Genomic DNA, 16,451 nt, shown 5'->3' on the forward strand with positions numbered 1-16,451 from the left:
TCTAAACTTATGGCATGTTCAGATTGATTGAGCTGAACTAAATTAAATTTATTGGAGTTGAACTGAACTAAACTTATTAAAGCTAAATTGAATATTTTATGAGAAAAGAAAATTAAAAACTAAACTGAAAATAAGCTGAAAAGAATAGTCACTTTAGTAATTTTTTGATATCCTCTACACATAAATACTCTTTTTCTTACCATAGAAGATGGTCTCGTGGTCTTGTGGATACGAATTAGAATCAACCGTGATTAAAAAATAGAGATAAGAGAGATGGGGCCCATAAAGACAATGGGGTCCAGTAAGTACCCCACCACCCATGTGCCCTCCTTCCTGTCTCCACCAGCTCCTGCTTCCTACTCTCTCTCTCTCTCTCAATCATTTCTTTCTCTCTCTTCATAACCCCAATATTCCTCCAATTCTTCCTCCCCCACTTCACTCCTCTCCCTTCGTCGGCGGGCTCCCCCTCCTCCTTTCTCCCCTATTTCTTATTATTTCCCTCTTTTTGGGCCCCCTTTTCTTATTTCTTTTTTTATTTTTTCATTATATTTTCAAATTTTACACTCCTTCATCTTTCCCCCATGTCGGCGACAGACGGAGCAACCAACGGCGGCGTTGGCGGCGCTTTAATCGAACACCCTCACTCTCTCTCCTCCCAACACCAACAACAACACCAGCAACCCCAGCAACAACAACAACAACAACAACGGCAGAATAATTCGACAACAACCGCCACAACAGCGCTAGCAGTTAAGAAAGCGCCTGCCAAAGATAGGCACAGTAAAGTTGACGGCAGAGGTAGAAGGATAAGGATGCCTATTATTTGCGCCGCACGTGTGTTCCAGCTCACACGTGAGTTGGGTCACAAGTCCGACGGTCAAACCATCGAGTGGCTTCTCCGACAAGCGGAGCCGTCGATAATTGCTGCAACCGGTACAGGCACAACACCCGCCTCGTTCTCGACTTCTTCTCCTCACTCTTTGGCTTCGCACCATCATCTTCGCACTGCGGGGCTTTCCGCTTCTGTGGACAATAAAACGTCGCCGTCTCCGTCTCCGACACCGTTTTTACTAGGGAAGCGCCTCAGGACTACCGCCGAGGAAAACGAGGCTCAAAACGGCGTCGTTGATAAGGAAGATGTTGTTACAACGGCTTCACTTGGGCCGACTGCTGGGTATTGGGCTATTCCGGCCCGGCCCGATTTCTGGAGCTTTGCTGCTGGGCCTGAGATGGTTGTGGGCCCGGGTGGTTCTCTTGGGCAACAAGCGGCGGCTGCGGCTGCGATGGCGGGGAGATTTCTTACTCATACGCAGCAGCACCAGCACCAGCAGCAGCATGTTACGCTTGGAGAAGCTTCTAGAGTTGGGAATTACTTGCCGATTGCTCAGGGACATCATCTTAATCTTCTCGCTTCGTTGTCGGGAGCTCCGGCTTCTGGTGCTGGTGGGTCTTCCGGTGGTCGGAGAGATGATGATCCTCGTTAATTTGTGGATGAATTGGGAGATTGTATTGTAAGTAAACCAAAAAAAAAATTGTGCATTTGCTGTTTAATTTTGTGTGTTGAGAAGAGCAGGGAATTTTTAGTGAATTTTGTTTAAAATTAGGGTTTATGTTTATTATCGAGTGTGACTGTGTGTTTTCTTTCTCGAAGGGGAGGAAAGAAGAACAAATTAGGAAGTTTGCTGTTTGATTGATTAAATTCAATTTTAGGGTTTTGATTTTTAGGGTTTAGGAATCTCTTTCCCTTTTTTAGGGTTCCTTGTTTTTTTGCTCTGCTGCTGCTGTTCTGTTCAAATTGGAAGGGGGAGGAGAGAGATTGAGGATGAAGAAAGACTGGGTGGTGAATTGAAATTCAATGTAATTTGTCAGCAGAGTTTTTGAATTTGTTCAAATGAAAAACTAAAAATTAATGGGAAAAACCTATGGGAAGGTTTTTTTCCTGTGAATGTCAAGTTGCAATCTATTTGTAATTCTATCTTCCTTGATCAATTGCATAAATCCTTAGCAACCCTTTTCGTTTCGCCTCAGTTCAGTTGAATTTATGGTGTGGAACTCGTTGTGCTTATCGCCATTGGTGTGGCGAATGCCCGAGTTTCTCAGCTGTAGTAGCTCTAGCAGCATGTTTGGGGACTGTTGTGTGGTTAATATGTAAATTTTCTTCTGTTTTTGAGCTACTTAGTGAAGTATTAGAGATTGATTAGATGATAGCCTTGTGCTCTGCTGTTGTGCATGCATGCATTGAGTTGTGGTGGACTTATGCTGTGGATGTTCTTCGCTCTCAATCTGCGTCGCCGTGATACTAGGCTGCTGAATTTACCTTGTTCAGTGATTAATCTGTTATGTTCTTGTTAGCCTATTTCATTTTGTGCAATCAAATTAGCTTGTAGCTAAATTATGTATGTATCTCTTGTATGTAATTGTCTGTAAATTGTAACTTGATTGCTTAGCTTTAATTTATTTTGGTGTGAAAGTAATAAAGGAACCCATCTTTTGCTGTTCCACAAGCAATGTTTCTTATTTCTACTGTTTTTTTTTTTTTTTGTTGTTACTCAACACGAACTTCATATGTTAAGAGAAACCCGAACTCCTACAAAGCATGAACACAAATCAACCCGAGCTGTTATTATTTCATTTTCTTACATAGTCTTAGACATATTTGATGAACAAGTTGAAATTGGCACGAAATCAATCACAAACCCAACCTATCTCTTTGTTTTGCCAGCTTTTACTTTTATGCGAGTTTGTATCATCATCAGTGTTATGAGCTGTTGGGGAAAATGATTGTCATTCTTAGCTCTGGTTTGAGGTAACTCTGTTCCCCCAGTTCTAGTAAAGCTTTAAAGAAAGTTGTGGTTGTTTTCTTGGAAGTTTGTTTCAGTTTAATTCAGCGATTGTTATCGCGTTCTCATTTAGGCAGATTCTATATTGATGGAGAGGACAGAATTGTTGGTAAGATATTACGATTTCCTCTTTTAGGTGGAGTGATGATAAATTGATGATAAGGAACGCTTGGATGCTGTAGTTTCAACTTGATAGTGTGTTGATTGAGTCAACACATATTAGCTGTCAGGTTCAGGAATTGAATGACCTTGTTCCTGGTGGGGTTTTTTGTGGTTGCTGTGATTCTGAAAAATGACACCCCTTTTCTTGCTTCCTTTGAGTTTTCATTACCTTCACTGTACGGGGTAACCGACTTTTAAACCCGAATGTAGCGCGTTCCAACTCTCCGAGGGCCCTGTCCATGGTGCTGTTAATCTGTAATACCTTAAATAGGCTAAACAATGATATATAACCATTTCTGTTTAAGACAATGTCACTGCAATTTACATTGTCAGATGACTTCTACCTCAATATTCGTCGATGACCACCCTCTGGTGGGATCGACGCTTAAAATGGCCAACTTTGATGGATGGCAACATACTCAACACATAAACACACACCCAATATTTTTTTTAATGATTTTAGAGTTAGTAGGAATAATAATGAAGTTGCATGGAAACTTCTTCATCTATCAACTTTTGACGACAGTAATATTGTAGCTTTATTTAGGAAATGTTCATATTATGATGTGACCAAATCCCTAATGAACCCAATAAGTGGCTACTAATTATATGCCAGATTTGCACTATGTGTGTTTATATGATTATATTAATCATGTCATTAGAACCTTTTGTGTCCTGTCAATTTGTCTGTTTCAATTAATGTTATCTTGCAGTTTTAAGAGATTAGTGCTGTACTTGAGCCTAATTATACTAGTATACTATTACCAACATTCCACTGTAATTGATATATGCCAGTTTTTAAAACCATATAGCAGCAACATCTACTAAAGTGATCGTTTGGTTGGCATGAAAAGCAAAGTTAACACATTTTTCCGTTCAAAATGTATAAGTGCTTGATTGAGAGACATCTGCACTATGATTCAATCAAGGCCAAAACTGAGGGAAGTTATTTACCTAATCCCCGACCCTCTACATTTACCATCGAACAAACTAATTTTCACAAAGCGGAACTCAGCTCGTTACAAGAAATTCTTAGAAAACGCAACTTCTTAAATTTAATCAAAGGATCACTTACTAAAAGGATCGACGGTAGGGTATCTATCAATGGGTGTAAGTGTATAGTCAGTGAATGAATGGTATGTTTGATTCAAAAACACGAGGCATGCCAAGAATGAGCAGGCAGAAAGTAAGTTGAAGACTAAACTCTGCAATGTAAGTGGCAAAATTTAGTGGTGAAAACTGAAAAAGAGAAGGATGGGAGAAGAGAAAAGACATACATGCAAAGATACAGTACAAGTACTCCATACTCTGCCTTTTTTTTTTACTTAGTTTATTTATTCTGGGCTCCTCATAATCAATGCCAATGATTTTTCACCAGCTCATATTACTTAAGTTGTTGGTTCCCCTTTTTCCTACTTTTGGATCGATTTTGTATTCATTTCTTTTCCCACTCTTTAAAGTTTATACTAAACTTGGAAACAGAATATGAGAAGAATAAATTTGACTAGTTTTTTGTGCTTTTAAGCAAGAAAAAAAAGAGTTCTATTCAAACAAAAAAAAGGAAATTTTTATTAGAAAATAATGTGCATGGTTTTTAAACATAGGATTTTGAATAATAAATAAATTCTGAGCTTCTTAACATGTTAATTTTGATAATTGATTTGATGATTCTACCATACATAATTTTTTTTTTTAAAAAAAATACCATATAGCACATATAAAGAATATGATTACAAGTTTTGATAAGCCTAGCTGTGTATAAAATTAAATTATACTCTTAGTGTTTTCTTTTGGAAAGTAAGATGGTAAAATTTGTTAAAAGTAATTAGAATAAAGTAAAATTAAGTACGTCAAATAAAAGCACCTCAAAACGAAAATAAAATACATCAATAAGAAAACGTGAGGGGTTATATGAAGTAGGTGTCATTATGACGTTGCTTGACAGTTGGTTGAATGGTGATTGTTCTTTTTATTAGTTAAATGTACCCACTAACCTCAACCGACTCGATTGTCTATCTCTAATAATTTTATGAGTAACACTCAATAGTAATGAATAATATACTCAAATATGAAACCAAATTAGAGTTTGATTGGATAAATGGAGCTTAGCAATAGAAGAATTAAACTCTATGGCACGAAAGCACACTAACAATCACAATGAGTGGGGCAGTAGTAAAGAGCAGAAAAACGTCAGTTCTCTATCTATCCCAATACAAGTTGGCAGTTGGCAAGCACTTTACTGTGTACATTTAGTGAGTACTTGTAACTAACATGTGTTGTGTACTGGGTCTTATGTCTTCATGTTTGTCCTGCTTTTCACATCTTTCTTGGCTGCTATCATGCATCACAGCCACACACACCCATCACTAACGCGTACCATCAGGATTCAGGAGACGTTGGTTCGTGGCTAAATTGACTAAATTGATTTGTATCCGATAATTTAGCTCAAGCTAAGGGTCTGTTCTGTTTAGCTTAATTTTAGTTCAGTTCATTTCCTAATTTTCTTATATCATAAACAGTTCAGTTCAGTTCAACCTCAATCAATTCTTTTTAGTTAAGTTGCTCGAAAGAGGCCCTAACTCAAACCCAAATGAGCAATTATTTTAAGAGTTACACGATCCGAGCCCGAGAATTAAAGTGACTTAAATTGTTCATTAGTAATGGACCCATACAACATAGATAACATAAAACTCTAAATGACTCATCCATCGAATACAACTAGAGTACAAGAACCACAACACCAAACATCTTCGGGGTTTTTACTAATTTTGTCTCATATAATTTGCAGCTAAGGGTATTAATTGTGAGATATAAAATACCTTTGTTATAAATAATACGAAACGAGGTAGTATATATGAAAAGTGGAGTATGGGCTTGGGTTTATTTAGTCATGGTATATGGATTGATACCTTTCTTTGACTTTTCAAAATTATATGAAATTGTAATATCCAAATCCAAAGGCTGATAAAATCCAGATATATATGGGCCTAACCCAATCAATTAGCATCTTTTTCATTCTAAAAAGAGATGTGGAGTCTAAAGTTTCAAAGACGAGGGAAATTGTGTGCGCGTGTGTTTGGGAGCGAGAATTAAATGACAGTGCCACAACAAAGTTTATTAAGAATAACTAGTTTTGTGCCCGTGCGATGCCGGGTTGTTTATTGAATTTAAAGATAAATTTTTAATCTATATTTCAAATTTTAAAATATACCATTGATACAAAATTAGTTTATTGATGTGGTTTTGTAACGATTTGCTATCTAGTAGGCATGTAATGACTAATACTAATATTGGTGATAATGTTCGATTTAATACATTAAAAAAGTAAACAAATAATAATTTAAATGTTCAAAACCCGTTAGGTTGACCCGAAACCAAAACTTTGGGCAAGGGTTGAACATTTCTTGACTCGTAACCTAAAGTAACCCAACTCGAGATGACTCATGACTTAACCCTAATTGACATGTCTATGTAGTAATAAAATTCTATTAGTTGTAAATTATATTATTTTAACTGATTAATATATATTATAAGTACATTTACACTTTAAACTAATTCTTTCGCTCCAAAAAAAATTATGACATAAAAAATTAAATTTATATGATAGTTTTTGAGAATTATAATTTAATATTTTTTTTGAATAAAATTATAAATCATTTTGTATATCTGAAATATTGGTCTTTTATAGAAAATAAAATTCTAAACTTAAAATTTTATCCTAAATTTTTTTTTTTTTTTTAATCTTATGAAATCTATTTAAATCGCTACAATGTAGCACAACACTTGGCGAAAAGTTGGAACGCCAAGTGTCGCAACGTCGTGACCTGGCTAAAAGTTTAGCTTTATATATTAGTTATATGATTTTCTTTTTGGGGGTGCAATCCGAAGTTCCATTGAAGAAGCTTCTGAGGTAAGATGTTGGTTTCTTTTTTAATCATCGAATTTCTATTTCACAATCTAGGGCTTTTCGTTAATTTAATTCTCAGTATACTCAATTTATAGTTCGATTATAATTTAGGGTGCAAACTAGTTTATAATTAAAGTAGAGGAAATACAAGTGAATACCTGATATCAACTTGGATTGTTGATATTAGGGGCAATACAGTCTTTTAGGAAGTTAAATGAAGGGCACGATGGTCCATGCGAATAAACCAAGTAATTTCCCGTTCTATTAGCCCCGTTCTAAAAGTGTTGACGGGTAACAATGTATTGACGGAGAGAACAATGTTAACCCACTTAATTCCACCTTCCCACTCGCCATCCACCACCTTCAACCATAAGACTAAGTGTAGGATCCTAATCGGAACAAAGGAAATCGCATTTTCTAGATCCGTCTATTTTTTCAAAGAAAATCCCAAATTCAGCGAGTCGCGGATCCACCTTTTCCTAGAATCGGAGTGAGGTTCATATTCAGATCAAACCTACCACAACAAATTCAGCTCAACTTTTTCTATTGGGTTTTATGTTTCTTGGAAAATTGGTAGTGTTTTGGGTGTTTTTGTCCCTCGAGAGAGTTACGACACGAAGACTGATCCGGGGTGAGCTGTACCTGCAAAACAAACAGAGACACCAGTTGGGTGGTGCTCCGCCTCCGACGCACAAGTTAGAAACTTGAAGGGAGAAAAAGGTGCGGAAATTTAGGTAGGGATCTGCTCGGATTCCAAGCTCAGGATGTCTCTATCAAAGAGTAAATGTGTAATAAAATGGTCAAAAAAACCTCCCCCCAAAAAGAGGGTAATCTCCCTATTTATAGGGTCGTTGGGATTTGTGCCCCTGATTAGGTCACTGTACCCTAATCAGTGGTGGGCTGCGCCGCTTTGCGGCTTTCTCGGGATTTGGGCCTGAAGGCCGCCCTTTTTCCCTTATTTTCTGGAGCGACACATGTCGAGCAGAGATTGGTCCACTTTGGGCCATCCTGAGGCTGACACGTGTCGTCCTCTGATTGGACCACGTGGCGGGGTAAAATTACCCTAAACATTTGCCCCTCACAGATGTGACGTGGCACGCCACGTGGCATCTGTGACATGTGTCACGCTCCGATTGTCGGTAATTTTACCATTAAAGAGTAACCGTTCACCTTCCGGGTAAATTACGGAAATGCCCCCGTTTTAACCCTCTATATATAGCCGTTTACCCTCATAATTTTGGGTACGTTTACAAAAAATTTTCTAGAGAGAACTTTCAGAGAGCAGACGTCACCCGTTTGAGTCAGGTGCAAGCAAGAAAGCTCGTCTTCCAGAGACCCAGCCGGACCCGCCTAGTTTCAGATATCTCTTTAAAAGGTACCGTCTCTGCCTCTTTCAGCTCTTTTTCTTTTTTCACCGCTTGTACATATTTCTTGCAATAAATGGATGCATCACCAACACACACGGCACAACCTAGGTTAGAGTCCAGCTAGTCACCAGGGACGGCTGAGTCTAGGACTGGGAGTGCCGTCTCGGGGTGTTGGGACCACCTTTTGCCACAGATTCCGACCAGTTACGTGTCTGTGCAGGACACAATGGCTCGGATAAAGTAGACAGCAATTGATCCAAATTACAAGAGCGAAGGCTCAGGCGGCCAAACGCCTGAGGGAGAAACGTCTGGTCAGGGAGGCGAGACGGCTCTGGAGAGATCCCCTCCGCGCGCCTCTTCAACTCCTGTTGATTCCTTCTTGTAGGAATGCGACCAAGGCGACGACGAGGCCGCCTCTGCCCCCTTGAATCAAAGTGAGGAGGAGACGGAGAGCGACAGCTCCGCCTCTACCTCTGAGAGCAGTGACGACTTACCCCCGCTTCCGGATAGCGAGGAGGAAGAAAGGAAAAAGTGGAACGAGAAGGATGATCCCTTCAACATCCACGTCTCCTCCAAAGATCGGATCCAAATGGAGGAGAACTTAAAGAATTTTACCCAAATACACCCGCTAGGAGACGGGTATAGAATCCGGGTGCCGCCTGAGAATGGCACCATCGCCTGGGAGAACGATGAACAGAACGCCAACAGCTATTTTGGCTGTTATGAGGCGACGTTCAAGGCTGGTCTCCGCTTTCCCCTTCACCAGGCGGTGAAGGCAATTTTGAGAGGCTACGACCTCGGAATCTGGCAACTTACCCCCAACTCTTGGATAAACATTATGGGGTATGTTGCCGCCTGCGAGTTTCAGGGGCTTAACCTCAGCTAGGAGGCTTTTGCTAGTATGCACTATCTTAGCAGAAGCCCAGGCGGCTGGAGGGCGTGGTACACTCTAACCACGCAGCCTCAATATATGATGACATTGGACAAGGTCTCGAAGTTTGATGGCTGAAAGCACAGGTTCTACCTGATGTCAGCCCTAACCAGACGGGAAAATTATGAATTCCGTATGTAAAATAAGAAGCCGACTTGTTGGGCAGGAAGTGCGCTCTTCCCCGGATCCCAGAGGAAGATTTTAACAAGATAATTGAGGCAGACTTTTTCGGCCTCACAGATGTAACTCTGTCAACCGGGGAAACAATAAAATTTCCAAAGAACTGGATCCCCAAGAGCGCCTGGTTCAGGGATGAGTGTTTCCTAGCTGCCTGCGGGCTAGGGCACATGTTTACAAAACGTATGCGCCTGAGTTTATATCCGTCTGTAGTATTTTTCTATCGAAATTGATTTATGATATTTGACCAATTTCTTTCTTTTTTGCAGAAGAAGCATTAAACATGTTGCAGTCGAAGAAAACTCCCAAGCGGTCTTCTGCAACCATCCGCAAAGATCTTGCGGAGAAAGCTGCGACTGAGGTCAAGGACAAGGTATCAAACGCCTGACCCTTTCAAAAATTGATCCTTTAAAATCATTTTTCCCGGATGCTAACCTTAACTTTGGTTATTTTTGCAGGGAGGAGAGGTTGGGAAGTTGTTTGAGAAACAACTCAAACGGGCTAGGGAGGAGAACCCTGCCGTTCTCAACAAAATCAAAAAATCCATCTCTGCATCAACTCCTGGTGCCTCAGCCGGGCATCAGCAGATGCGGATAGCGGGGCGACTTGAGAAGGTAGGCGGCAGCCTGTGCCTTGATCTTGTCAATCCCTTATCAGCAGCCGCAGGGTTCACCACGCCTGCAAGCGGTTCCCGCTTGGCCGGCTCTGAAGGTAAGAACCCTTTTGAATCCCCGCTTGAGCTGGGGTGGCCTTTACGGGTGAAATCCCACTCTCAACAGACGTCATCTTTAGTCGACCGACAACAAATAGGTGCCGCCTTAGTCTCGCACTCATCACGTATTGATTGTGGTGAAGATCAATCTCCCCGCTGGCCAGACGTCCAGAAGCATGCCAAGGCCATGCTGGAAGCCGTCCGGAAGAGGGATAAGGACAATATCCCTGGGATAGAGACGTTCAATCTTGAACGCATTCTATCCCTTCTAGCTGAGGTAAGAAGTCAATTCAATTTTGTTTTTTCCAAGTGTTTTATCCCGCCTGCAATACTTATACCGCCTGTCTTTTTGCAGGCCATGCTGCGGGTGGACGGACTCAAACGTGCTTATTCCCGCAAACGGGAAGAGGTAAAAAGGGCCAAGAAGTCCGCCATAGATGCTGATAATATTGCTTTACACTCGACTATCGTAAATGAACTTGAAACTAAAGCAATAATTATGACACAGGCGTCTAGAATCCAGCAGCTGGAGTCAGATATGAAGACGGCCAATCAGCGGGCGACGGATGCTGAGACGGCTAAGAAGGAGGCGGAGGAGGCCCAAAAGAAGGCGAACGAGAGCGCCAAAAAGGCTGGTGAGGTGCTCAAGAAGACCCAGACGGACCTTGGCACACTTATAGGTGTTTCCGAAGAGAACACCAAACTGAAGACCAAGGTTTAGAGGCTGGAGAAGGAGGCTGCTCAGGCTCAGATAAACTTTGCAGCAACCCTGGAGGCGGAGCAAAACCGCCTTGTTGCTGAGAGTGACGCTGACAATGACGCCCGGATGAAGATCGCTTGGGCTGCCCTGTACCCGGACGTGGACTATGGCGTCTAGGCATTGGCTCACAGGTACACCGAGGACGTGGTGTACTTGAGAGAACAAGGTGAGACAGAGCCTGCCTCTTTCGAAGCCTGGGTCAACTCCAACAACGAGCCGCCCGCGCCTGAGCTTCCTGGTCCTGGTGAAGCACAGGAAATACCCTCAGATGACGAGGAGAAGGAGGACAAGGAGGCACCGTCTGCAGGCCAGAAGTGACCATTCAGCGGCAGTATGCCAATCTCTGCTTTTTTATTTTTTCTTTTATTCAGCGGCTGTATGCCAAGACTTGCTTTTTCCGGCCTGCGTGCCGAGTATCCTTATATTTACCGGCTGTGGAGCCGTGTTAATTAACAATTTCTTTATTCCGGACGAGGTCCGGTTAACATTTTAATCCACTACGACCGTTTGGTTGGGTGGACTTAAATGCACCGACTGAGTCGGTTTTGATCATTTTGCATCTGAATTTTGTGCAAATTTTAATTTTTCATTTTTGCCTAACTTATCAAAGCATGCGGCGATTTTTCATTTTTGCCTAACTAATTAATAGTCCGGCTGTCCTTGCCCTTGGACGGCTGTGTGGTTGGTTTCAAGTGGAGTTGGTTGATTGACTTGAAAACGTCTGATGCTGTAAAGAGCATGATATGTTTGCAAGTCAATCAATCACAATAGTGATTTCCCCAAACCAAGTGCACAGTCGTACACCAACAGGCGTTTCAGTCACTACACAGACGGCGTTTGTCCGTCTAGGTAGAGATTTCATAGCCATTGAACAACTCTTTTGCCCCAATTGGGGTGAGAAGTGCAATTTTGGAATAGATAACCCAAGTGAAACCTTCAGCTGGTGACCGATTGATGCCCCATGGCATTCGGTATTCGGCAACTTGATCATTCTTCACAGGTCATTTTGGTCAGACGTCTATGAGTTGACCAATTAGGTCGTTCAATCTTTGCCGTCTGCATAGGTACGTAGAACCGAAAAATAGTATGTTCTTTGCGACAATTGCACCCGGAGGGGTGTCGCCGGATGCCTTTGTCCATGTTAGGACAGGCGATTTTATAAAATGAGCAACCATCCGGCCATTTTAGCCTCTGGTCTTGTTTGAGACCGATTGTATAGCCACTAAACGTTTTTTGTGCTTAGTTTTTAGTCAAAGTATTGAATTTACACCAAGTATCGAACTCAATTTTTTAAACAAACGAGTCTGTCTGGGTATTACCCAGACGGACATGCAAATATTTGATCGTACTAAGTATCAAACTTGTTTAGATAAATGGAGAATCCGTCTGAGTATTACCCAGGCGGATAGTCAAGCAGTTGAATAAACAAAGTATCAAACTTAAATAAACAAGAGATCCGAGTATTACCCAGGCGGTCAAACAAATGTAACCTTCACTAAGTATCGAACTTAGGTAGGTAAATGGGGAATCCGCCTGGATATTACCCGCATGGATAATCAAACGATAACTCAATTTTGCAAACAAAGTCTGAATCTTCATTAATTGACTCACTGTTTACAAAAAGTTTACATTCTCAGAAGTAGTACTTTTTTAGATTGTCTACATTCCAAGTTCTATGCAGGCGCCTGCCGTCTGGAGTTTCCAGGTGGTAGGTGTCGTCCCTTACTTCTTCATAGTTCCGGTAGGGGCCTTCCCAATTTAGGGTTAGCTTTCCCAGGTCATTGGCCCTACCGGTTGCCTCCATTTTTCGTAACACTAAGTCGTCAACTTTCAAAGGACGCTTGTGTACTTTTTTGTTGTAGGCTCTCGTCATTCTCAGACGGTAAATCTCATGACGCAAGGCGGCATTGCCCCTGCGTTCTGGGAGTGAATCCAATGCCAGGCGCATTGCTTCCCAGTTTGCCTCTTCATTATATAGCATGACCCTAAGAGTCGGTTCGTAATGTTCGATGGGCAAGACGGCTTCAGCACCGTAAATCATGAGAAATGGGGTTTCACCGGTTGCCCCCTTTGCTGTTGTCCGGATGGCCCATAGGACATGGATTAACTCTTCTGCCCATAAGCCACCGATCTCTTTCTATTTTCTTCTTAAGGCCTTCTGAGATGAGTTTGTTGAAGGCTTCAACTTGGCCGTTTGCTTGGGGCCGGCCAACAGATGCAAAATAGCTTGAGATCCCCTGATCTCCCAACCAAGTTTTTAGCTAAGGCGTCTCGAACTGAGGACCATTATCAAACACCATAGACATAGGTACCCCATACCGGGTGATAATGTTTTTCCAGATGAAGGAAATCACGTCTGAGGTTTTGATGTTTTTAACCGCCTCAGCTTCTACCCACTTGGTGAAATAATCCACAACCACTAAGATGTAGCGCTTTCCGCTTGGAGCAGGCGTGTAAGGACCTAGAATGTCCATGCCCCATTTTGCAAACGGGATTGGGCTGTGGATGGCCGTCAGATCAGTAGCCGGACGAAGAATGAGTTTGCCAAATTTTTGGCACTTGTCACATTTTTTCACCAACTCCTTGGCGTCTGCCTCAAGAGTGGGCCAAAAATAGTGCCGTCTGTCTCTGACTGCTAGGGACTTGCCGCCTATGTGAGAGGCGCAGAATCCCGATTGCAAATCTTCGAGAACTTCTTTCCCCTTTTCTAGGGTGACACACTTCAACAAAGGCTTCAGAAACCCCGCCTTGAAGAGTTCTCCATTTTTCAACTCGAATCTTGCAACTCGCTTTTTCAGGACAGCTGCTTCCTGTGGCGAGTCAGGAAGTGTGCCGTCTGAGAGATAGGTCAGGATGCCATCCATCCAGGTAGAGCTTCGGTCCAGAATTCCAACGGGATCCTCATAGATGCTCCTCTTTTCCAGAACTTCCCAGAAGACTGACCGAGGCGTATCATGGCAGGCGGAAGACGTCAGTTTTGACAATGCATCCGCCTGATTGTTTTCCGACCTAGGCTCCTGATTCAGCCGGAATTCCTCAAGTGCCTTGGTCTCTTCTTTGACTTCCTGAAGATATTTGATCATAGCCGGATGAGTAGCCTCGTAGCTTCCCTCATACTGGCTAACAACCAATTGAGAATCAGAGTAGGCATCAATTTTCATAGCCCCTGTCGCCTTACACATGAGAATACCGGCTAGCAGGGCTTCATATTCCGCCTCATTGTTAGAGGCCTGAAATTTAAAGCGTAGTGCATACTCAAATCTGTCCCCTTCAGGAGACTCGTAGATTACGCCTGCACCACAGCCGTTCTTTTTAGAGCTCCCGTCTACATACACTTTCCAAACCTGATTAAGATTATCCGGAGCCACCGGACGGGTCATTTCAACAATGAAGTCGGCAAACGCCTGACCTTTCACTGCCTTTCTTGGTTCGTAAGTGATTTCAAGACTTTGCATTTCAATAGCCCATTTCAACATTCTCCCGGATGAGTCCAAGGTAGACATTGGCCGCTTGAGTGGTTGGTCGGTGTAAATCACCAACGGATGTGCCAAAAAGTAGGGCTTTAGCTTTTTGAAAGCCATATACAGAGCAAGGCCAAAATTTTCAACCATGGGGTACCGGAGTTCAGCATTTTTGAGAACATGGCTAATGAAGTAAACCGGGAGCTGCACGCCGTCTCTCTCAGCATGGAGAACGGCACTGAGAGCATGATCTGAGATGGCTAAGTACATGTACAACGTCTCCCTAGGTAAAGGACTGACCAACCTAGGTATAGAATGTAAATGCTCTTTCAACCTATGGAATGCCGTCTCAGCATCACCCTCCCATTCAAATCTAGTCTTCTTCCTGATTGCTTGGAAGAAGTAGAGGCACTTTTCGCTTGACCAGCCGAGGAACCTCCTCAGGGCGGCCAGACAGCCGATAAGTCTCTGCTCTTCCTAGACAGAATGGGGCGACTTCATGTCTATCACCTCCTGTATCTTTTCAGGGTTAGCCTCTATCCCCCTTTGATCAATAAGGAATCCGAGAAAATTCCCAAACTCAACACCAAAGACGCATTTCTTAGGATTTAACATAACCTTATGCCGCCTGAGGGTGGTGAATGTTTCTCGGAGATCAGCAAGATGATCCGTCTGGAGCTTGGATTTGACTATCATATCATCAATGTACGCCTCCACATTCCTCCCAATCTGATTAATGAAGACCGTATTAATCATCCGTTGGAAGGTGGCAGGCGCATTTTTCAAGCCAAACGGCATCACAGTATAAAAGAATAACCTCTGATCAGTGACGAAGGCCGTCTTCTCTTGATCTTTCTTCCATAGGGGTATCTGATGGAAGCCGGAGTAGGCATCCATGAAGCTCATCAAGGCGTGACCGGCTGTAGAATCGACCAGACTGTCGATCTTTGGAAGCGGGTAACTGTCCTTTGGACACGCCTTGTTGAGGTCTGTGTAATCAACACACATGCGCCAGGTCCCATTCGGTTTCTTAACAAGGACCACATTGGCCACCCAGTCGGGAAAATTACAAGGCCGGATGAACCTGGCGTCTAGCAGCTTTTTGACTTCGGCAGCTGCCGCCTGACTTCTTTCCTCACCGTGGTTTCTTTTCTTTTGCCGGATGGGCTTCTTTTTAGGATCCACGGCGAGCTTGTGGACAGCAAGATCCGGGCTGACGCCTGGCATCTCCTCCACTTCAAAGGCAAAAATGTCTTTGAATTCCTTCAGCAGAAGGTGCAAGTCTGCACCCAAAGTAGCATGAGCGACCGTCCCAACCTTTATAGTACGTTCTGGACGGCTGTCATCCAGAACGAGATCAATGCTTTCACCAGCCGGTTGGGGACGGAGCTCATCTGACCATTCACCGGTCAGTGATTGCTATTATTTCTCCTTCTTCACCTCCACCAGCAGAGGTGCCTTTCTTTTCTTTCCGGCTGCTGGTGGGGCAGGTGCTGGATTAGCATCCTTGACATTGTCAAGGTCAATTGGTTCCTGATTGCCTGGGGCCACAGTGTCCCTGACGGCTGAGAGATAGCACTCCTGGGCCGTCTTCTGATCCCCATTCAAGGAACCAACAGAGCCGTCATCCCTCTCATATTTGATGAGCATCAGAGACGGGATGATTACTGCCTTGGCTACGTTGAGAGTTGGCCAGCCAAGGATAATGTTGTAGGCGGTTAGCTCCTCAACGACTAAGAATCTAACGACAATATGTCGTCCCTGGCCTTTCTCTCCCAGCCGGATGGGCAAGTCAATTCTTCCGGCTGGGTAGACCATCCCACCCCCAAAACCAACCAAGGGGTGGGTGACCGGATGCATACTGCTGACATCGTATTTCAGCTTTTACAGGCACTGGAGGCTGATGATGTCAGATGAGCTGCCGGTGTCAATAAGGATCCGTCCAACCAGCTGGTTGGCAACCTTACATTCAATGACAACCAGGTCATCATGCGGACGGCGGACGCTGCCCCTATCCTTCTCAGTAATCAAGACGTCTGGGAAGGAGGTGCTTGCAGACGCCTGCTCATCCTCATCTTTGTCCATCTTTCGTAGATGGATTTTGGTGCCCCGGATGGTAGGGCCACCACAGGAG

The 16,451-nt window shown here is 43.0% G+C and overlaps 1 protein-coding gene across 1 annotated transcript; it reads left to right on the forward strand.

Moving 5' to 3' along the window:
* The first annotated feature begins 343 nt into the window (after positions 1–343).
* On the forward strand, positions 344–2,501 carry LOC110702108 (transcription factor TCP7-like). Its single transcript, XM_021879764.1, has one exon. The coding sequence runs from the start codon at positions 582–584 to the stop codon at positions 1,482–1,484; it is 903 nt and encodes a 300-aa protein (XP_021735456.1). The 5' UTR covers positions 344–581; the 3' UTR covers positions 1,485–2,501.
* The last annotated feature ends 13,950 nt before the right edge of the window (positions 2,502–16,451 follow it).

Source organism: Chenopodium quinoa, unplaced genomic scaffold (genome assembly GCF_001683475.1).
Source record: "Chenopodium quinoa cultivar QQ74 unplaced genomic scaffold, ASM168347v1, whole genome shotgun sequence".
Classification (NCBI taxonomy): domain Eukaryota; kingdom Viridiplantae; phylum Streptophyta; class Magnoliopsida; order Caryophyllales; family Amaranthaceae; genus Chenopodium; species Chenopodium quinoa.